Source organism: Myodes glareolus, chromosome 10 (assembly GCF_982192425.1).
Source record: "Myodes glareolus chromosome 10, mMyoGla1.1, whole genome shotgun sequence".
NCBI classification, from domain to species: Eukaryota; Metazoa; Chordata; class Mammalia; order Rodentia; family Cricetidae; genus Myodes; species Myodes glareolus.
The window spans coordinates 41,683,900-41,707,717 of record NC_142035.1 but is presented as its reverse complement, the minus strand read 5'-3'; the positions used below and the strand labels follow the sequence as shown (position 1 = coordinate 41,707,717).

At 38.7% G+C, this 23,818-nt stretch overlaps 1 protein-coding gene across 2 annotated transcripts in view; it reads left to right on the top strand.

Moving 5' to 3' along the window:
- The window catches only part of Ankef1 (ankyrin repeat and EF-hand domain containing 1), a 33,366-nt gene extending 10,279 nt beyond the window's left edge, over positions 1-23,087 (top strand). Inside the window, exons 4-12 of one of the 2 annotated variants that reach the window (XR_007236033.3) lie at positions 1,963-2,162; positions 3,096-3,245; positions 3,855-3,978; positions 6,575-7,397; positions 8,597-8,823; positions 12,508-12,668; positions 13,543-13,680; positions 14,551-14,770; positions 22,856-23,087. Coding sequence is in view for 1 of the 2 variants with exons in the window: in XM_085696778.2 (XP_085552904.1) it covers positions 1,963-2,162; positions 3,096-3,245; positions 3,855-3,978; positions 6,575-7,397; positions 8,597-8,823; positions 12,508-12,668; positions 13,543-13,680; positions 14,551-14,709 (1,982 nt within the window). In the remaining variant the exon portion in view is untranslated. The remainder of the gene's footprint in view (positions 1-1,962; positions 2,163-3,095; positions 3,246-3,854; positions 3,979-6,574; positions 7,398-8,596; positions 8,824-12,507; positions 12,669-13,542; positions 13,681-14,550; positions 14,771-22,855) is intronic. The other variant, XM_085696778.2, reaches the window with a different exon arrangement.
- The last annotated feature ends 731 nt before the right edge of the window (positions 23,088-23,818 follow it).

Sequence of the window (23,818 nt, the reverse complement as noted above, 5' to 3'; positions counted from 1 at the left end):
CTCTCAGTGGCCCCTCAGGCTACCCCAGCCATACAACTGTCAGAGGGCCTTGTTTGGTCCTATGCTTGTTCCTTCCCAGTCCAGCTGGAGTTGTGAGCTCCCATTAGCTCAGGTAAACTGTTTCAGTGGATGAACCATTTATGGTCTTGACCTCTTTGCTCATATTCTCATTCCTTCTAATCTTCAACTGGACCTTGGGAGCTCAGTCCAGTGCTCTGATGTGGGTCTCTGCCTCTGTTTCCATCTGTGGTGTGACAAAGGTTCTATGGTGATATTTAAGATAATCATCAGTCTGACTACAGGGCAAGGACAGTTCAGGCACCCTTTCCTCTATTTCTTAGGGTCTTAGTTGTGGTCATCCTTGTGGATTCCTAGGAATTTTTCTAGAGCCCGGTTTCTTACTAATCCTAGAATGGCTCCTTCAATCAAGGTATCTCTTTCCTTGCTCTTATATCTGTCCTTCCCCCATCTCAACTATCCCATTCCCTCAAGTTCTCCTCAATCATCCCCTTCTACCGGCCTCTTTCCTTTTTCCCCTACCTTCTACCTCAGGCCCCATGCTCCCAATTATGTTAGGAAGTCTTGTCAGTTTCCAATTTCCAGGTGTGTCTATATATGTTTTTCTTTGGGTTTACTTTATTACTTAGCTTCTCTAGGATCATGAACTATAGGCTCAATGTCCTTTGTTTAGAGCTAGTATCCACTTATGAGTGAGTGCATACCATATTCATTTTTTTGGGTCTGGGTTACTTCACTCAGAATAGTGTTTTCTATTTCCATCCATTTGCATGCAAAATTCAAGATGTTATTTTTTTTTACTGCTGAGTAGTACTCTATTGTGTAAATGTACCACATTTTCTTTATTCATTCTTAGTTGAGAGGCATCTAGATTGTTTCCAGGTTCTGGCTATTATAAATAATGCTGCTATGAACATAGTTGAACAGATGAAGATCCTTTTACTGCTTCTAATGTGACTTTCACTCTTTAATATCGTTCCTTGAGTCCTGCTGTCTCAATCTTGTCTTTCTGTCTTCCAGTCTCTTCGGTCCTTTTTGGTATGTCTGTCTTCGCGTTTTTATTATTGAATGCATTTTAGTTTCTTTGCTAATATAAAAACAGGCTAGCCAATCATTTTCATAAATTGGTTTTTAAATAATGTTCTTTTACCTACTTTTATTATCCATTTCCCTATCTTTCTTTTTTATAGGTGTCTTTTTCATAGGCCATATACCTTTTTCCTTGGGGCTGTTGTTCATTTTTGAATAAAGCTCCTTTTGGAGGTGAACTCATGACAAAGTCAGTATGGAGTCGAACATTTATTTACCTCCTACTTGCTTACCACCACTCTGTTAGGATTGTAACACTATCTTGTGTATAGTACACTTTTTGAATGTAGTATGTTTATATAGGGTGTGTTATAGGGCCCAAGTGTGAAGATTTAGAATTTTCCTCTTTTGGGTGGAGCAAAGTGATTACCATGATGGGCAGAGCAGCTTTGGTTTTTCTTACGGCTATGATAAGTATGGATTCAAATGGAATTCAGAATACCCAAAGAATTTCCGGCTCACATACATATATACATACATACATACATACATTTGTGCATGTATTCAAATATTACAGATTTAAATATATGTAGATTAATATATAGAGAGAAATTTTTAATTTTTCCTTTTTTTAAGATTTTAGTTTAATTTAATTATAATGTTTCTCTCTTCCTGTTTCTGCCTTCAAACCCTCCCATATATCATTCCCCCACTCTGCTTCAAATTTATGGCCTCTTCTTTTATTTATAAATTATTAATGTATGCATATATGGATTTATATATATGTATGTGTACAAATATGCATTACTAAATATAATCTGTGGAGTCCATACAATGTCACATGTATGTATGTTTTCAGAGCTGGCAACTTGGCACTGAACAAGGAATTCTCACGGTGGAACTGTTTTTCCACAGGTGTTTTGTTTTACTGCATTTTACCCACCAAGCGGCATTATCGCTGTGCGCTGATTGCCTTGGAACACGGTGCAGATGTCAACAACCTCACCTACGAAGGAAAGCCAGTTTTCCTCAAAGCTTGTGAACAAGCGCATGATGTGAAGGATATGTGCCTGACATTCTTGGAGAAAGGAGCCAATCCTAATGCTATCAACTCAGTATGACTATCCCTGTGATTAATATTTCTTTATTCTACTTTATTACACAGTCACGTGGTTGGGGGTGTTTGTGGTGGTGGCATTTTTGTTTCATACTTAATCATGGCAAACTTGGGGCCCGGCATAGTGGCACCTGCCTTTAGTTCTAGCACTTGAGAGGCAGAGGCAGGCAGAGCTCTGTGAGTTCAAGGCCAGCTTGGTCTACACATACTATGCCAGTCCTATACATATTGAGACTCTATTTCCAAACAAATAAATAAGGAAAAGGCAGGGATCGGGTGATGAAAGGGAGACATGGTAAAAATTGTCCCGTTAGCTTGTTCATCTCCACACAAAGTCCTGAAGATGATATACTTTGTCTTTACATCGCTATCATTCTATACTTTCTTTTCTGATTGTGTTTGGAAATTGATCCCAATTATTCATATTGTCAGAATATCACTATAGCAAACAGAAAGGATATCATAGGTACCCAATAAAATCTATCTCCATAGAAAGAGAATTTTTTTGCCTCTTATGTATTGATTCCTCTCCTGAGCTGGCTAATTTGGGCTTTTCAGGTTTTGTAATTATCATTTCCAGACATTCAAAAATGGATTTTTTTCTCATTAGAAAACAAATGCTTCCAAGTTTTAACATGCTGCCCCCTTCTTTTTATACTCTGTTTTCTATGTATAAATAAATATGCTTTGATTTCATGACATTCTTACTGGGATATGCAGAGCAACCTTGACTCTGGCTTTCAGATTCCTTTTCAGACAGTCACACACAGTGCTGACTGGATGCTTCCTCCTTTATAGGTGAAACCAATAAAAATATAGACCATTAAACTTCTTCGCATAAAGCCAAGACCCAGTAAACTGAACCCAAGTTTGTGTTGAGTATGGTTCATGCATAAAAATATCAACATCATTTGATCTGTTTCATGTCCAGTCTACAGGGCGCACTGCTCTGATGGAAGCATCAAGAGAAGGGGTGCTGGAAATAGTTCGAGGCATATTGGAAAGAGGAGGTGAAGTGAATGCATTTGACAATGATAGACACCACGCTGCGCATTTTGCTGCCAAAGGAGGCTTTTTTGATGTAATAATTGTTTTTTGCTTTAAATTTGACTGTTAAAGACTTCTTTCTTTTCTCCCACTCTCTTTGTTTCATGTAGGTTACACTAAGGCGGGTATGTTTTCTAAGATGTTTCTGTTGCTTTATCTTCATTTTTCCAAATATAAAAATTTAGTCTGACTGCATATCCTAGTTCTTTGTAATTTTATGCATTTACTAACTTTTCTGCATATATTTGCTAACTTACTCACTGAATAGTACTAGTATTACTTCCCTATGTAACTGACTATGACACTTAAAATCCCTGCCACCCAGAACAATGCTGCATTATCCCTCGGATGGCCACTGATGCCTGGCTATTTCTGTTATCTGTGACAAGGCTGTTTGATAGAACTTTGGGCAATGATGAAAACCCTCTCTATTTCAGCAGCACATTTAGCCTATATATGGCCTTTGAGCAGTTTAAATGTGTCTAAGAAGACTAAAGAATTGAACTTTAAAATTTCATTTCAGTTGGAATTTTCAGCAGCCACATGTGGTAATAGACAATAGATTGGACAGCAGAGATCTGACTGCCAATCTTTTTGTAGTAATGAGCATTCTTATTTTTTCCACTCCCTTTTTATTGTGCAGATATTGAAGCTTCTCTTTGCCTACAATGGAGACATGGGGCTGATTGCAATGAACGGGAATACACCACTTCATTATGCTGCGATGGGTGGCTTTGCAGACTGCTGTAAATACGTAGCTCAGCGAGGTAAAACTGCCTGGTAGCTCATAAATGACTAGAGAATTCAGCGCTCTCACTTACTCTCTACTTAATTTTCAGTCCCCAGCAATCCTCACCCTATGTAGGATGAAAGTAGAATGTTTTTTCTCACACACTTGCCCACTGAATTATGACTATAGTACTAAATTCGAGGAATTAAACCCAAATCCAAAGGGATTTGATTGTCATGTGTTAATTAAATATTAACATGCTTATAGTTGATTAATATTCATATTTTAAGAGTCCCAACATCAATCTCAAGAAAGAAAAACATTGAAACTAATTTTATTTTATTTGAAATTTCAATCGGTTTTTAAAATGCATGTCAAACTAAAATAACATTTCTGGGTAAATTGTAGTTATAATGGAAATACTTTCTGGGAAAGAAAATAAAATGAAAACATTTATGGACTCTTTTCAGTGTAAACAACACTCAACATTTAGATTTTCTCAAAGCTAGAGAACAGGTGATCGAGTGCACACTATGCTTAGAAAACCCCTTTCCGTGAAATACTGACTAGTTGGTTGAACATAGATGCACTCCTTGTCAGTTTCCCACTAACTGAGTGTACATCTAAAGCTTAATTCCAGTAGAGACGGATTTGCACTCAGTTGAATTTTATGTTTTTTCTAGTTTACGAAAAACAGAAAAATTTCATACAGCTGTATATTAATACAGTTTTTTTTCTTTTTCATTCCTCCACAACTAAATTTTAGTCCTTCACTTATATGATTAACAACATAGTGGACCCGGTTTTGCTTTTGTGAGCCCATAATTTCTCCCAATAATAAGCTGTTTAGCGGGGAAAACTCCCCATGCAGTTCTTGCCCAAACCTGTCTAGTTTCATTTTTAAATCTGCCACTGTCAGGATTTTATTCTGGCATTACAGTTGTAACCATGCAGATTTCTAAACATTAGTGATTTTTCAAGAACGAGTCAATCTTAATCACCTTTAATATGTTGAATGATTTCCTTCTGTGACATGTCACCATACATGCACTCCACTGATCATGTATCTTGGGATGCAATACTGGGACGCAACCCTGAGGAGCAAAGGGCCAGAGCTAAGAATGAAGGCCTGACCCCATGAGGGGAGAAACAATCCAACTTCCTGGACGAATCCGAGGATGTATTTTTAAATTGAATGTCTGAAAATGCCCTGAGATCTGTGGAATATTTGGAAGTTCAAACAAGATCAGAGGGACTGCTGGTCCTTTAGCCACTAAAAGGTTTTCAAAAGAGGGGCAAGCTACGGTGTGTTTAAAATCTCTTCAGCCTCATTTCTGGGGTGAATGCGAAGGAAGATAGTCAGGTGAATGCAGGAGCGTGTCTATAGCACGCCCGCGCTGTGGTGTTTCTCCTGGGACTGTCCCAGCCACCCTCCCAGGAAATGACTGTTCTTAACTGTCCAGTGTAAAACTGTCCGAACCTCCATTGTCACATACCTCCCTGAGGTTTCCTATTGCTATTAAGTTTATTCGCTTCAGTATAAATATATATTTTTGACAATTTTAGTAAAGAATTAACTAAAAACTATTGCTGATAGTTTTCTCCTTTTTTCCTTCCCTGTTTTGGGGAAAGAGGGTTGCTTAGATTTCTAGGTGTCATCTCTCTTCTCTTCTAATACATAAAAGGTGGAGAATGCCTGGAACCCTGAGTTCTGACAAGGCTAGCATCTTTGGCATCTTTCTTTTTGCTAAGAAATAAGGATTCTTATTAGAAATAAGAAATAAGGATACACAGAGTGACCTGTATGCTTTTATTATATCATATTGGCAAAACAGCTGCCTAGTCTGCCTCTAGATTAAAAAAAAACAATATTTTCATGGATTGACTTATTTATGTAATGGATTTTTAATATCTCATTCTTGAGATATTAAAAAATATTACAGCCTTCTTGGTAGCAATAAACAGATTCCTTGATATAGTTACACATACTCAGACTTCTTAATTTTTATCTTATTACTTTGAGCAAGAAGGTAAAATAATAAATTTTAATATTTATCTTGTATACAAACACAAGTCTGGAATGCTCAACTTTGATTAAACAATTTAGTTCTTCATCTGTTAAGGTTGTTTGCATGGTCTTACCACAAAACAGCCAATTAGTATAAATTACCTTCAATTAATGGAGAAAATGTGAAATATTGTTTATTTAAGCTTGCAAAATCTTTTGTATAAAATAAAGAACCAGGCATCCTGCTGTATTCTGAACTGATGGAATCCTGTGCAAGCTTTTGGCTCCCGAGTCTTATTACTGAGCTCCAGGACACTCTCCCTCTGCCTGTTAGCATCATCTCCCCCACAAATACCCCACTTGATGATATTTGTTACCTAAGTTATCTACAGATGAACAGATACATACAGTAAGCTTGTCTCTCAGAATTCACTCAAGTGAGGCTCTCAGGAAAATAAATTGTTGTTTGTTTTGGTAATTACAATGGCTAAATATGTTCTTTCTACATCAGTTTTAAGGACACAACATCTGACTGCATGAACTCAAGAAAATAGTTGGGAGTGTCATTTTGTGGGGGCAAGCAGACAACTTTAGCACATTCTTAACAACGATGCTTCTTTTTTAGGATGTGACCTAAAATGGAAAAATTTGGAACATAAAACACCCCGGGCTGTGGCAAAAGATGGAGGCTTCAAAGCTGCAGGCAAGGAGATCCGCAGAGCAGAGAGGACTGCAGCGAAGCTCGCAAAGCCTGGAGTCAAAAACCCTAACCCACTCTGGGCCCTCAGGCTGCACGACTGGTCCGCGGAGCACGAGGCTTTCCTTCGGGATGCCTTTGCCTTCGTGGACAGGGGCGATGGCGTAGTCAGCAAAGAGGACTTTGTGGTGACCCTGGAGGAGAGGCAAGACTTTGCCACCTCTGAGCAGTTGCTTTCCATTGCGCAAATGCACGAAAAAAGCCGGGGAGGCGGGGTCAACATTAACGAGTTCTTTAAGGGAACCAAATACTTAAGTAAGTCTTATGTCTTGGGATCTTTCGGGCCTAAGAAAAAGAGAAAGGGTTTGGGCAAAAAGCCAAAGAAAGGCAAATTTGTTCTGCCTCTCCCGATCTGCACCATCCCGGAGAACGCCTTTCCGAGGCGGACAGACGGGGGCCCGCCCTACTACATGATTGAGGCCTACCAGAACGTCACCGACAGCAGCAGGTTCAACCGGGACCACCCTCCTGAGCACCCCATCCAGGACGATTCCGAGTGGTACATCGATGATCCGGGGAAGGTCTTCGCAAATATTAATTTTATCACCAAGGCAGGAGACCTGGCCTCTCTGAAAAAGGCTTTCGAGGCAGGAATACCCGTGGATATGAAGGATAGTTCTTACAAGACGCCGCTCATGACAGCGTGTGCCAGTGGCAACATGGATGTGGTCAAGTTTCTTCTTGAAAAGGGGTATGCTTTAGGTTTTTGGGTTTTGTCATTTCCTTCCCTGCAGTGGACAGCCAATGACCTGACGAGGATGCAGGCAAGGGGGTGGGACGCATGGGGCTGTGAGTGCACAAAGACAGTAACCCATCAAGATGATCACAAAGGGAGGGCAGACACTCTTCATTCTGGGTTGGAAATGTCCTCTAGCTGCCGTCTCTTGCTTCTTACTATGGATGGGACAACTCAGCTTTGCATTAGGGCCCTATGCAAGGTGAGATGGTGTGGAGCCACATCTTAATCTTCCTCTTCTTTTACGGAGGACCACAGCAAAGACAAGAAGAACAGCTGCCAATGACAAAAGACAACAGTCAGGGTGACAGGATAGCCCTACCTCTCCATTTCCCCTCATCCATCTCCAGACAGCAACACTCGCCTTGCTTCATTGTTCCTTTAAAGCGTGGTCTTTTCATTTCTCTCTTCAAACTACAACCATTGTGGCATTTAATTGCTGCTTCTGCGGCAATTAAACTGCGGGAAGCAAGTTTCTGAACACTTGAATCCCTCCGGTTTCCCCAAGTTTACAATTAGCGCTAAAAGGACCAGCTCTAAAATCATTGATGATTAAATGAATTAAAATATACAACGCTCTTATCAGCACAATTATTGCAAATATATGAGAAAGACATTTAATGTTGTTATGGTGTTTCATGTCAACGGTACTCATTTGCATATTATCAAAAGGCAGAGTAACTAAAAAATAACTTTGGGGCAGTGAAGTTTTAATAAGGACTAAAATTTTAAATAATACATTATAGTGCTTAGATTTTAAAATAATGAACATTCATTTAAACTTCAGATCATGTAGAGACAGTAGAAACAAAGTAGACTAATACAAATTTTATCTCTTTGCTCAACTTTATTTCCAATGAATTTAGAATTTCCCTTGATTTTAATCATTGCAAAAACACCACCTAAGTGATTTTTTAAGACAAACATATATATATTAAACATAAATTAAGGCTGCCAAATAATGCAAAACAAAAGCATTTGGGGGCATATTAAAACATAAGAAAATTTACATAGTTTTACTTTTCTCAGGCCTCTTCCAATTGATAATTTTTAAAGAGGGAAAAGTTGCATGAAATTCTTTACTTTGATTCTTTTAAGTTCCAATGTTTGGAATAACTGAAATTCTTAATTAGTGCATCTGTCGTATTATACAGGGCGAATGTTAATGCAACAGATAATTTTCTGTGGACTCCACTTCATTTCGCATGCCATGCTGGCCAGCAAGACATTGTTGAACTACTTGTTAAATCTGGGGCTACGATAGATGCTCTGTCAATCAACAACTCCACTCCTTTAAGTAGAGCCATCGAAAGCTGTAGACTGGACACTGTAAAATACCTGCTTGATATTGGCGCTAAATTCCAGATTGAAAACAGAAAAGGTATGCTGTGTTCCTGATGTCTGGGGAGGGGGATTGGTTTTAGATTCCGAATGTTGTTGATTTTGTTGTTGTAGAAGCCCTTGTTAAATGTCGGGGAAGCATGTCTGTTACCTAACAATTTTTAAATCATTGGTTTAATGGCTACACTCCTAAGGCCTGCAATACTTGTGGGCTGATATTTTTTTTTAAGTAGAGTTAAATAAAATGGGTAGTAAAGTGAAAATAACCATGAACTATAAGCCCAAAGTTCTTTTTATTCCTAAGGGCCAAATAACAGAAAGTTTTCTATTATATTAGAGTAAGTACTTTTTTCTTAATCCTTGGTGTATGCTTCAATTGGATGATTACTGAAGAATACATTAGTTACAATGGATATGGACCAAAAATTACAGAAATATATTGATAAGTCACATGTTTAAACATACATAAAATTATTTGTATATACACTGATTAAACTTAGAATATCATTATTTTTGTTGATTTTTATTGAGCTCTACATTTTTCTCTGTTCCCCTCCCTGCCTCTCCCCTCCCCACTTCCACCCTCCCCTAAGGTCCCTGTGCTCCCAATTTACTCAGGAGATCTTGTCTTTTTATACTTCCCATGTAGATTAGATCCATGTAAGTCTCTCATAGTGTCCTCATTGTTGTTTAAATTCTCTGGGATTGTGGTTTGTAGGCTGGTTTTCTTTGCTTTATGTTTAAAAGAAACCTATGAGTGAGTACATGTGATAATTGTCTTCCTAGGCCTGGATTACCTCACTCAGAATAATGTTTTCTAGCTCCATCCATTTTCCTGCAAAATTCAAAATGTCGTGTTTTTTTTCTGCTGTGTAGTACTCCATTGTGCAAATGTACCACATTTTCCTTATCCATTCTTTGGTTGAGAGCATTTAGGTTGTTTCCAGGTTCTGGCTATGACAAACAATGCTACTATGAACATAGCTAAGCACATGTCCTTGTGACACGATTAAGCATCCTTTGAATGTATACCCAAAAGTGGTATTATTGGGTCTTGAGGAAGGTTGTTTCCTAATTTTCCAAGAAATTGCCACACTGACATCTAAAAGGGTTGTACCAGCCTAAATTCCCACCAGCAATGCAAAAGTGTTCCCTTTTCCCCACAACCACTCCAGCTAAGTTGTCATAAGTGTTTTTGATCTTGGCAATTCTTACAGGTGTAAGATGGAATCTCAGAGTTGTTTTGATTTGCATTTCTCTGATGACTAAGGATGTGGAGCATTTCCTTAAGTGTCTTTCAGCAATTTTAGATTCCTTTATTGAGAGTTCTCTGTTTAGGTCTGTACCCCATTTTTTTTATTGGGTTATGTGTTCTTTTGGTGACCAATTTCTTGAGTTCTTGGTATAATTTGGAAATCAGACCTCTTTCCGATGTGGGGTTAGTGAAGATCTTTTCCCATTCTGTAGACTGTAGTTTTGTCTTGTTGACCATGTCCTTTGCTTTACAGAAGCTTTCTAGTTTCAGGAGATCCCATTTATTAATTGTTTTTCTCAGTGTCTGTGCTGCTGGGGTTATATTTAGGAAGTGGTCTCCTGTGCCAATGCATTCAAGTGTACTTCCCACTTTCTCTTCTATAAGGTTCATGTGGCTGGCTTTATGTTGAGGTCTTTGATCCATTTGGACTTGAGTGTTGTGCATGGTGACAAATATGGGTCTATTTTCATTCTTCTACATGTTGATATCCAGTTATGCCAGTACCATTTGTTAAATATGCTTTCTTTTTTTTCATTTGGTATTTTTTGCTTCTTTGTCAAAAATCAGATGTTCAAAGGTGTGTAGATTAATATCTGGGTCTTCTATTGAATTCCATTAGTCCTCCTGTCTGTTCTTATGCCAACACCAGACTGTTTTCAGTACTGTATCTCTGTAGTAGAGTTTGAAGTCAGGAATTGTGACGCCTCCAGAAGTTCTTTTATTGTACAGGATTGTTTCAGCTATCCTGGGGTCTTTTGCTTTTCCATATGAAGTTGAGTATTGTTCTTTCAAGGTCTGTGAAGAATTTTGTTGGGATTTTGATGGGCATTGCATTGAATCTGTCAATTGCTTTTGGTAAGATTGCCATTTTTACTATGTTAATTCTGCTTACCCAAGAGCATGGGAGATCTTTCCACTTTCTGGTGTCTTCTTCAATTTCTTTCTTTAAAGCTTTAAAGTTCTTGTCATACAAGTCTTCCACTTGTTTGGTTAGAGTTACTCTCTGATATTTTATGCTATTTGTGACTATTGTGAAAGGTATTGTTTCTTTGATTTCTTTCCCAACCCTTTTATCATCTGTGTACAGGAGGGCTACTGAATATTTTTAGTTAATCTTGTATCCTGCTACATTACTAAAAGTGTTTATGAGTTGTAGAAGTTCCTTGGTAGAATTTTTGAGATCGCTTATGTAAACTATTATATCGCCAGCAAACAGTGAGAGTTTGACTTCTTCTTTTCTGATTTGTATCCCCTTGATCTCTGGAATGTCATTATTAATTATCACTTCCAGTGCATTTAAAAGTTTATCTCTGATGCTACAGCGAAGTAAAACAAAATTAGAAATTTGAAGTTTTTTACAGTTTTGTTTTTAAGCATATTTGAGATTATAATATAATTAAAACCATCATTTCTCCTTTCTTTCTCTACCTCTAAACTCTCCCATCCACTCTCTTAACAGTGTTCTCTTTTAAATTCACGACCCTTTTTCTTTACTAAACATACACATGCACACTCCCCCACACACATTCACACACTCCTAATCAAAGAAATAAAACCCGCCTCGTCTGTTTAATGTTACTTATATGTATATGTTTTCAGGGCTGACCATTTGGTGTTGAATAGCCAGTCAGTGTGCTCCTCCCTGGGGAAGACTGTTTTCCCCACTCTCTGAATCCTTATATTTCTTTGTGCAGGGTTGAAGGCTCCTGCCTCTCCCTGTTAATGTTACTGTGTCTATGGGTGTTGACTTTGTCCAAGTACTTCTAAACATTCTTTTTCTGCAGTAATTTCATGTTAGTTTTTTAACATAGACCATTTTTTCAGGTCACTTCTAAAACCCTCATTTCATAAAAACTGGTCATCTAGAGACTGTAAGCTTTGATATTCTCTTTAAGTTGAACAAATTTCTAACTTGAGGCAGGCCTTCATAGCTCTAGGACATGCATGGTCCAGCACTGTTTGTAGGGGTCTTTTTTCTCAAATGGTACTTCACTGGGCTCTGTAAGACAGCGTTCTTCGAGTTATCCTTGAATCACAGATAGTACTGTACCAGCCGAGCCTGGTGGTGTTGGAGATAAAATAATAGCTGATTAGAGCACTTTTGAGCACCAGCTTCCCATGACATTTGGAATTTACCTCCTTGTAAGAAAGAAAGAGATGATTTAAAAAAACACACACACAAAAAGATGTGTGTTGGGGTGGAAGGAAAAACAAAGTTAATGTTCAAAATATTATAACATTTATTACTTACATTTTAATATATATTGTTAAAGGATTTAAGAAAGAAATTGTACTAGTAAATGGCTCTTGATATACTGGGATTTTGTAGTGAGGTCCTCTCTGGAGAATAGCTATCATGCTTTGTGAACTCAAACTGCCATATGCTAACATGCTGATTTGTTCCTACGTGGTTTATCATTAAATTGGCTTATTATTATAACCTTCAGTTTATCTTTATGTTTGAAACAGGGCATGTTGCTATGGATGTTGCAAAGGCATATGCTGATTATAGAATAATTGATATGATAAAAGAAAAGATAGATAACCTACCTAAACCGACAGATAATCAAAAAATGAAAGGCAAGCTTCCTAAACTGAAGACCGAAGGCACAGACATCAAGAAAGATGAGGTAAAACAAAAAGAGGCTGACTACCAAATACTAAGGGGAAATCCTTAATGTCTTGGGCTGGCAGTGGCATTTTGTTAGGCTATTGCACAACAAGGAAAAAAAGCATGCTCTATACATCTTGGGCAATAATTATAAAGCTATATCTAGCAAGAAAATTATTACTGAAGACTCTAAAAAGTATCCATTGTAAACAGAATCCATACAACATACAAATGATTTGCTCAAATGATTAGAACATTGAAAAAACTGGTATTGAACTTGTATCTACGTGGTCCCAAATTCTCCAGATTTGGTGATATGACCAAACATAGAGAGGTCAATGAAGACATTGTTGTTAGTAAGGGTGTCCTAGGTGCATTTCCAAGCTTTAAGCATCATTGCAGGAACAGATGGTTCACTGAATTCCTTGTGAGGAACAGAAACATCAGTGAAAGTCAAGACTTGAAAGCCCTAATGCCATTACATTGGAAATGCTGGGGAATACAGGCAGTAGGAGATGATGTTGGGAAAGGATCTTGGCAGAGGGGACAGAGTTCTAGTTATGGACTAATCACTGTGATGAGATCTCCACCAACTCCACCACATACACCATTATCATTTTAGTAGGAGTCCATCATATGAATAGCCATAGATCAGGGATATACATCTTGAAAATTCATGTTATTTGTCCCTGATATGACTAATAAAGTGACGCCCTGCAATGCAAGCTAATTTTCTCTTCACATCCAAAGTTATAGCCTTAATAATAATATTCTATCTTATCTCAAATTTTAGCATTTTCCTTCTTTCCAAACTTCAAAGTAAAATGTAGACAAAGGGATATTAATGAATGTTTGATTTTAGCAATTTATACTCTTACAAAAACTTTTTGCAGGAAACACTGTCATCAATTTATGCTGTACCAACAATAATAGAGGAAAAGAAAGTACACAAGGATAATGTGGTCTACCTCAATTCACTGATTACCAGTGGTTTCACGAAGAAGGTCGATATCACATTTATCCCACATAGGGTAAGTATTTTCTGTGAATGCTTCTATAACATAGCAGAGTTCATAATGTCATTTTTCACATGCTGGCTCTACAGATCATCTGAACAGATGCCCGCATTCATTTTCCACAATTACTATTGAGGAGGTCCTTTTGTCAGGTTCTACCACATTCATCTCAATGAGGCCAACTCTTAATTTCCAGTATCTGGTTCCATTTGTTAATATTTCCATAGTAATATTTAATTTTCCTTAAAAGACTGGTGTCTATTTTAGCCAATGGCATTCCTTATAGCCGTTCAGTTAGATTCTAGAAGCTCTTGGTGTTGTAAATTCAGACCATACTCCCTACCAGTTCTTACTTGGAAATTTCAGACTACCAAGGCTGAAAAAAACTCACTAATCTTCTAAAATATCTGCCCTTAAACAAGTAGAGACATCTCTGGGGGAATGAATTATCTTTCCCGTGCCCACCTAGCCACACTGAATAAGTAGCAATTTTTGCCTTCTGCTATGAAAACAATCTGACTTCTACATTAGACACAAAGGATTCCCAATTCCTTTCATCTCATATTCTGATATCATGGAACTAAGCAGCAGTTGGCCCAGAGATGACTAGAGAAGGAACTGAAGAGCATTTCTGATCTCTGTTCCTAGATGGCTCTCATCAGAAACAGTGGTGTTCACATGGACAGTAAGGTCATAAGAAAGAGTAAACAGTAAAGTGTGCTTTAGGTGTGTATTTGATAGTTACAGGTTGAAACTGTGGGAAGTCTCCCTAGGCTGAGGGTAGCAGATTGATAAGAGTGTGTGCCTAGCATATGCTTAACTAAAAATATATGTAAGTGAAAATCACATGATAACAACTCCCTTGGCTTGGGCTGTTTGTTTCAGATTTGGAGTCCTGAAGCCACCACAGCAGAGCTGATCAGGAAGAGGGAACTGCGAAGGGAGAGATTCACATACGAGGTCGACTTCGAAGACTTCATGATGCCTTTCCAGAAGAACATCAAGGAGAAAGCTCAAGCGATGGAGGCGTCCTTGAAGTTCTAAGTCACAACAGTTACCTCCTGGGGTTAGTGCTTTGTGGCCCAGAGTCCACAGTTTGGAGAAAGTACGTATTTCCAGAAAAGCCGAGGCATTCGACCCACTAAAAATTTGTTACTAAAGATCAGTTTTTGCTGTAATAGCCACAAATATCCTGAGTTGTATTATACATCTCTCTCATATTGCAGTGAATGGCAGGATTTCCATATAAATGCCCAACATTCATTAAGAGTGCAATAGGCCACATAGAAGTTATAAATATTGTCAATAGTTTACCAGATATGATCTATTATGTTTATTAAAAATAGTTCTAATGTGAGGCCAGAACCATATCACAAACAAAAACAAAACAAGCAATAATGATTTTGAAAGGACCATCCAAATGGTCTTCATGTAATAGCTGATAATTTGAGCAAAATTTCTATAGACTATAAAGCTATATGAGAATGACTAGAGATACCATATTTCATTAATATGTTTGGAGAGAATCAAAGAATAAGGATGTATTTTAAAAATTCATAATTGAGAACTAATAAAAAAAATCATGGAAATAGCCTAGCATAAAAGTGATGCCCATGAAAGTTTGTAGAGGGATTTAAACATAGAGCTTGACAAGGGTATTGGAGCAGTAGAATAGACTGTGGGTGAGTGGATGGATGGATGGATGGATAGGTGGGTGGATGGATGGATGGATGGATGGATGGATGGATGGATGGATAGGTGGGTGGATGGATGGATGAATGGATGGATAGGTGGGTGGATGGAGGGATGGATGGATTGGTGGGTGGGTGGATGGGTAGATGAATGAATGGATACTAGCTACTTTTTCTCATTGAAACCTAAATACCAGCCCAAACAAAGAAAAGGTTTATTTTGGCTCATGATTTGAAAAAGAATAGTCTGTTATGGAAGCTGGTGGGGACCTTCCTCTGGGGGTGGGAACATGCAGTACAGTGAGGCTTGTCAGGAAATAAGGACAACTTCAAAAACTGACCCTCCTCCCCGAAAATGATTTCTTCAAGTTAAGCCACAGTTACAGAGAGTCTATAAGAGCTCCCCAAACAGTGTCACTAGCTAGGGACTAATTGTTAAACTCATGAGCCCTGGAGGTGGGTGGGGTGCATTTCATGTTCAAACATAATACATACAGATGACAGATGGGATGGGATGGGTGAAAGGAAGGAAGGAAGGAAGGAAGGAAGGAAGGAAGGAAGGAAAGGAGAATTGTAAGGAATTGGTTTGCAAGAAAATGAGTGCTGGTTGGACAAGCTTCTAAATACATAGTCCAGCCATGAGATGTGTCATCTGGAGACTCTTGATCATGAATATGCCATGAAATTCACAGGAGTTTTTTTCTCTCTCAGTAAGACCTCACTTTAATCTCTACCACTAAATATGTTTTAGAACTACTTAAACTGTACAGAAATTCTTTTATGCAAGTCTATTCAAGCTACCAAAATCTGCGCTGCTGTCAGAGCAATGCTATGATGTTTTGTTTGTCAACATCAGGAAGCCAATGCATAAAGGAACTATCTAGAAAACTTCTTCAGATTATGCTATTATTCAAAGTAATAAACTTTACAGCTAAAGAAAATCCAGGCCAGGGGATGTATTCAGTTACTTCATGTCTTTAGTTCCTTTTATCTTAGACTAGCCCTTTTTGTTTATGCTCTTTTAATAATACTGTTCTTTAAGAATACAGGGCAGTCGTTTTGCAAATGCCCCTTAATTTTTTGATATATTATTTCCCCAAGAACAGATTCAAGCACTATGTTTGAGACAGCAAGTCCAAGACTGACATGACACTCTTCAGTACCATTCTAAACCAGGAGTTAGAATTTGGAGAGTTTCTATCACACATTATCATGAGGCCCTCTAGTTTCTTCTCTGTGCACTTAGAAATGTCTTGGGGAGTATTTTTGAAAGTACATAAATTTTCTTTCATTCCCATTAATTTATCTAGTAATATTAATAACCCTACACTGATAATAACAATAAGATAATATTTTAATGTTGTCATGTTCCATTCCTGAGATGCCTTTTCTCCACTGGTCAAGGTATTCTCTTATCTCAGTTTTGGTAATTTAACAATTACTCATGCATTCATGTCTTCCTTGATAGGCTGTAACTGTGGAGACAACTCCAAACTCAAATTGGTTACTTATCTGTCATAAATTACTCTTCTATCTTGAGCTAATATAGCAAGTAAAACATGCAAACTTACTCCAGATCTCCTTTCCAGGGAGGTTTACAGCCCCAGAGAAAATGTAGCAACCACTTGTAGTTATGTAGATAAACACTACCATGCACTTACTATCTCCTGTCTGTCTTCTTGAACTCTCAAATTTTCTAAACACGTTCGTTTTGTATCTCTCAAGTGCCATTTTTCTTCCCCTTTAACTGTGAAGTTTGCCTTTCTTTTTTTACAGTTATGCATAGTATGTAAGAGTTGATAATATTTTTTATTTTATTTTATAAAACAATATTTTTTTACATACCAAGCCCAGTTTCTTCTCCATCCCTTTCCCCCTCGCCCCTTTGCCCCTTCCTACCTCCCATTCACTCCTCAAAAAGACCTCCCATGGGGAGTCAACAAAAACTGTCACATCAATTGAGGCAGGACCAAAGCCCACTCCCCTGTATCTAAGGTGAGAAAGGTATCCTTCCACAGGAAATAGGCTCTAAAAAGCCAGTTCATGCATGAATAAATACTGGTTCCACTGTCAGTGGCCCCACAAACTGCCCAGCCACACAACTGCCACCCACATTCAGAGGGCCTGTTTTGGTCCTATGCAGGTTCCCCAGCTGTCAGTCTGGAGTCGGTGAGCTCCCATTAGCTTGGGTCAGTTGTTTCTGTGGGTTTCACCATAATGGTCTTGACCCTTTTGCTCATATTATTTTTCCTCCCTCTCTACAGCTGGACTCCAGGAGTTCGACTCAGTGCTTAGTTAGCTATGGATCTCTGCATCTGCTTCCATCAGTTACTGGATGGAAGCTCTATGATGACAATTATAAAATAGTCATCAATCTGATTACAGGGGAGGGACAGTTCAAGCACCCTCTTCACTATTCCTTAGATCTTTATCTGGGGTCATCTTTGTGAATTCCTGGAACTTTTCTCAGTGTCAGGTTTCTCACTAACTACATAATGGCTCCCTCTATCCAAATATCTCTTTCTTTGCTCTCCCTCTCTGACCTTTGCCCCAGCCTGACCTTTCTGATCTCTCATATTTGCCTTTCCCATCTCCTTTCCTCCTCTCTCCCCCTCCACTCACACCTAATTTACTCAGGAGACATTGCCTATTTCTGCTTCCCAGGATGACCATGTATGTCTCTCTTAGGGTTTTCCTTGTTTCATGGCTTCTCTGGGGTTTTTGACTGTAGGCTGGTTATCCTTTGCTTTATGTTTAATATTCACTTATGAGTAAGTACATATCTTGTTTGTCTTTCTGGGTCTGGGTTATCTCACTCAGAATTTATTTTTCTAGTTCCATCCATTTGCCTGCAAATTTTAACGTGTCATTGTTTCTTTTACCACTGAGTAGTATTCCATTGTGTAAATGGACCACATTTTCTTTATTCATTCTTTGATGGCATAGGCTGTTACCAGGCTCTGGCTATTGCAAATAATGCTGCTATGAACATGAGCAAATGTCCTTGTGATATGGGTGTGCATCTTTTCAGTCTAAGAGTATTTATTTCCAAGAGTGGCATTGCTGGGTCTTGAAGGAGTTGTTTCCAAATTTTCTGAGAAGCCTCCATACTGATTTCCAAAGTGACTGCACAAGCTTACACTCCCACCAGCAATGGAGGAGTGTTCCGCTTACTCCACATCCTTTTCAGCACAAGCTGCCATCCGCTTTTTGATCTTAGTCATTCTGACAGGTGTAAGATGGTATCTCAGAGTTGGTTGATCTGCATTTTCCTAATGGCTAAGGATGTTGAGCAATTTCTTAAGTGCCTTTTGGCCATTTGACAACTTGTAGAGAATTCTCTGTTTATATCTATACCCCATCTTTTTTTTTATTGGGTTATTTGTTCTTTTGATGTCTAGTTTCTTGAGTTCTTCATATATTTTGGAGATCAGCCCTTTGTCAGTTGTGGGGTTGGTGAAGATCTTTTCTTATTCTGTAGGCTACTGTTTTGTTTTATTGATTGTGTCCTTTGCTTTACATAAGCTTCTCAATTTCAGAAGGTCCCATTTATTAATTGTCAATCTCAGTGTTTGTGCTACTGATGTTATATTTAGGAAGTGGTCTCCTGTACCCATGGTTTCAAGGCTACTTCCCACTTTTTCTTCTGTGAGGTTCAGGGTAGCTGCATTTATGTTGAGGTCTTTGATCCACTTGGACTTGAGTTTTATGCATGGGCATAAATATTGGTCTATTTGCATTCTTCTACATGTCAACATCCAGTTATGCCAGCACCATTTTCTGGAGAAGCTTTCCTTTGCCCATTGTATGATTTTAGCTCCTTTGTCAAAAATAAGGTGTTCATAGGCGTATGGGTTAATATCAGGATATCAGGGTCTTCTATTTGATTCTATTGGTTCACCTGTCTGTTTTTGTGCCAGTACCAAGCTGTTTTCATTACTATAGTAGAGCTTGAAGTCAGGGATGGTGATGCCTCTGGAAGTTCGTTTATTCTACAAAATATGTTTTGACTATCCTGGGTTTTTGTTTTCCCATATGTACTTGAGTATTCTTTTAAAGCCTGTGAAGAGCTGTGCTGGGATTTTGGGGGGGATTACATTGAATCTCTAGATTGTTTTTAATAAAATTGTCATTTTTACTATGTTGATCCTACCTATCTAAGAGTATGGAAAATCTTTCCATTCAAAACCTTCAGGTGCTGAACCTAACAGGGCAGGGAAAAAACTGTTTCCTTCTCTATATCAACCTTTAGTAACATCATTTGCTTTGCTTGATTCTCAAATTGTCCCTTATTCTGCTAGCGGAAACCATTAAATGTCAACTCCTAATAGCAAAGGTGTCTATTGTATCTACATAATTCCCTGTTTCTGGAATGTGCAGGGAAATGCTTTTGCATTCAGGAACAAGAAAATTGTATGCATGGTACCAGATCTTTATCTCAGTGATATGGAGAAACAGTCATTTGTAAACATAAACTGAAAATACTGGTCCTATCAGCAGTCTTTCCCCATATACGAAATGTTTATTTTCATTTTAGTGGCTCAGTGCATTTGAAAAGGAACTGCTTTCCAATGATATTCAAGTGGAGTTTAATGCTAAAACCAAACAGAGCAAAGTCAGAGTTTTGTCAGTACTGTGAAACAACATTGGTGTCGCACTGAATGCTTCATAGTCAGCAGCAGCAGGTGGGGAGCTCGGAGCTGTGTCTCACCTTCCAAAGCTAGAGTAGAAAAGTCTGTGTGAGCAAAACGATTATTTCATAGAGGAAGCTTTACTGGCATAAAGTCTGTCAATGTTACATGAAAAGATAACTACACAAATTATATCACATCTCAGACTCATAGTTATACAATGTGTAAATGGAAATTTTCTAGGTTGTTATGGGTTTAAGAAGTTTGGGGTGTAAATTGTATTTTAGCTTCTATTTAAGTTTGACTTGTCTTTTCTAATTTTTAACAATGAAAATACTCTCATTTGTAATAAACACATTATTTTAATAGATAAAAGATTAGTACAGTGGTCCATAATGTCAAAGGGTCTAGAGCTTTTCCTAGCCAGGGATTTTGAGTCAAGAACTGAAAAGCAGGTGATCTGAGAAGGGAGCACCCCAAGACAGGCTGACACAGGATGGGCAAGTGAAAGAGTTCAAGCAGGTGTGGGCTTTTCGGGGATGGTTAGAATGTCGGCAAAAAGTCTGGGTGTCTGGATTCCTGAGTCAGCCATAAATAGCTACAGACTGAGGGTCTAAAGAAATGATGTTCTATGTTCAGAGGTAACACCATGAAGGTTGTGATAACTACCATGTAGAAAGCAAGTAGGAACTGGGAATTGGTGTGTAACACAGGTAAGGTACTGATTTTATACAAGGGACTCATGAGTTAAAATGGTGAGTTTTATCCACAGACTCAGATTTGAATCTCTGTTGTCTATTGTCCATATACCACTGGTCACTGAGTCTCTGATTCATCATTCGTAAAGAAGGGATAATAGTTATGTGGCCTTAGACAACCTTACAGAATCCAGCAAGATGTGTTAATCCTTCAGAGCACTAGTCCTGTACCAGCTGGTACTCAGTTGTGGTTCACTGTGAACCATTAGGCAGGAAGGGAAACCAAAGTGGGCAGAGGAAGAGGACCAGACCTGGAACACACAGCCATGAAAAGTTCGCTGACACACACTCACCACTGGTGAATTTAAAACGTAAAACTTTTAGCTTAAGTCACTTAAACATGTACACAATTATCTAGTTTACTTTCTAATAATCAGAGATAGTCAAACAGTACTTGCTATGAGACATCAGTACTAATGCTAGTCATGGCAATTTTAGTGGATAGTGCTCCAAGGGTTTAGTTTTTCATTTTGTCTTCAGAAATTAGTTTCCTCCAGTATCTAAATGGTTGTGTAGATTAAACTGGAGGATTGCTAGTGCAAGACATTTGTGAAGGGAAACGTTCTCAGATGAGACTTGTCAGAGAAATGATAAGATGGAGCAGGAGAAAATATTAAGGATATGAGCTCAAAAAGGAATTGGCTCCCATCTGTTGCATGTGGCACTGCTGAGGATGTATTGTATCGGCAGAGGTTTTTATACCTAGAGGTAAAGAGGCGAGGCTGTTCTCACTGGCATCAGACACAAGCTAGCTCCTGGTCAGGAGAGAAATTTTACAACCATCATCACCTGACTGGGTAGCAGCGACTACTAGCAAGCAAGGTGTGAAAATAAGCCTTGATCATCACGTTTTTGGGGTAAGAAGGGCCAATGAAGTCTAAAAACTAAGGCATACTTCTGTGTATGTCTGTGAGACCTTTTTCTGAGACACTCAGGCCATTGAAACTCCAAAAAGTTTAGTTCATTGGTAGATTCAAAATTTGAATAGATTATTGGGAGGTAATTGGAAGGTGGTCACTGAGATGTGTCCCTAAATGTTATCTCTGGCCCTAACATCCTCCATTTCCACTTCTCTCTGATTCCAGTCTGCACAGAGATAAAGATGCTCATATGCCACGTGTTCCCCCATAACCACACATTCATCCTAACAGTGAGCCCTGGACCATAGAGCCAAGGGAGACTTGAGAGAGATTAGTGAACAAGAGCAATCCTCTAGAGAGGGAGGCAGCTGTGAACCTACATTTTCATCAGTTGAGCACAGTGTGGGTAGCTGGCAAGGGGAACCTGGGTAGGGTACTAGTAATTTGTTCTACCAATGATAGACTTTGGAATGCAAAGTTTGACGGCAAAGATCTTGAAGATAATTATTTGAGGTCATTTTTGCATGCCATGCTTTCTGTTTCAAATGAATCTGATTTTACAAATTTGTCATATTCATCCTTAAGAATAAAATAATGAACAAGAACAGCAATGCAAACTCATTTGGCAGCTACTTAGAAGAAAGCAATTCACAAATCCCACTGGTAATTTATGGTTCTTAAAACTTGATTATTAGACATTGAAAATTCTAAACATCAGAGACAGAAAAATGATTTTTTCCCCCATGTTCTGGGATAAGATCATACATCTGCTAGGTACAAATGAATTCGCCCCAGTAAAGTTAGTTTACCAACTTATATTGAATTTTCAATTTAAGAAAATCAATGTGTGGCCACAAACGATGCCCAAGAGACCCACTGAACTTGCATCTTGTATTCAAGGAGGGTGGTGTAAAAAGAGAGAAGGGGGAATCTCAGAAACCAACACAGAGGCACTAACTTCAAGTAAGGAGCCAACTGAACTTGATTGTTATCTTTTTAACCATTTCCAGGGACTGCATGATTTTGTGGATTTGTGTTTAACTATGGATCCTAAGGGAAATTAAAAAAAAAAAACTCATGATAACATCTTCAGCGGCTTCAGTAGTCATTACTACACCAAGCAGTGTCTGGGTAAAAAGGAAAAACTAAATATTCTGTTTGCATTCTCTCCTGAGTAAACCATTAGTGTGTGTGATGTCTGTGATTTATTTAGGATTACTAATGGTGATGTTTCCCTTTTGTCTTCGTAGGTCAGACTTTGAAGAGGAACTGGTACACAAGGCTGATTCCCTTAGATTACAGTGACTAACCCAATGATTTGAAATACTCCTCTGTTTCCCGAAAACTGAGATGATATTATGGTCTTGGTTCCTGAGGCTTTGGTATCATGCTCTCACCTAAAGAAATGGGAAGTGAAAAATAGAACTTTCCTCATAGGCATTAGTGAAATCAACATATAAAATAAAACAAGCAATACACAAAGTATTCTGGTGACGTCTGAATGGATCCCCAGTCAAAGCCATATGGCATAGCTGAAGAAAGAGTCAGGCAGAAGGAGGATTTATCAGCAACAGAAGAAGCCAGGTAGATCAGGCATCCCTAGATAATGCACCGGGGAAGGACGTCATCTGCCTTACGTATGCGTCCTTATGCAGATCTAAACCTGGCAAGGCTAGTGTTGCCATAATGGCAGCGACACTAACTCTGCACACATTTATCTGCACACTTCATTCATCCCCTCAGCGTAGGCTTATGTAGTGCCAATCATGGAATTCCTAAGCACGCTCCTTGCTCATTCCTATGGTGCATTGCAAGGAGTAACTGACCCAGGTTGTACTTCCCAGGTTTCTGCCTCATCTGACTCCCAGATGATTCAGAGAGTGGGGATCCTGTATGAGACAGAAGGTAGAAGGAGGTATGGAGATGCCAGTTCTCTTCCTCTTCGCCTTCAGCAGCATCCCAGGCCGTAGTTGTGTCTATCTCCGTCTCACTTCTCAGCTTCCATGTAACAGTCCTGCTGCACCTTCACCAGATAGTCCAGCCCCTGTGCTCCCTCAGTACCCTCATCTCTCCCTGTCCTAGCCCCTAGGGATAGTAACAACGACCTTTGTTCTTAGAACCTGGGCAATGCAGGTTGCTTTCTGCATAACCACACCCTTACAACTGCTCTCCTTCTAAGCCACCCGGAGGTTTCCCTTTCCTTCATGGGATCT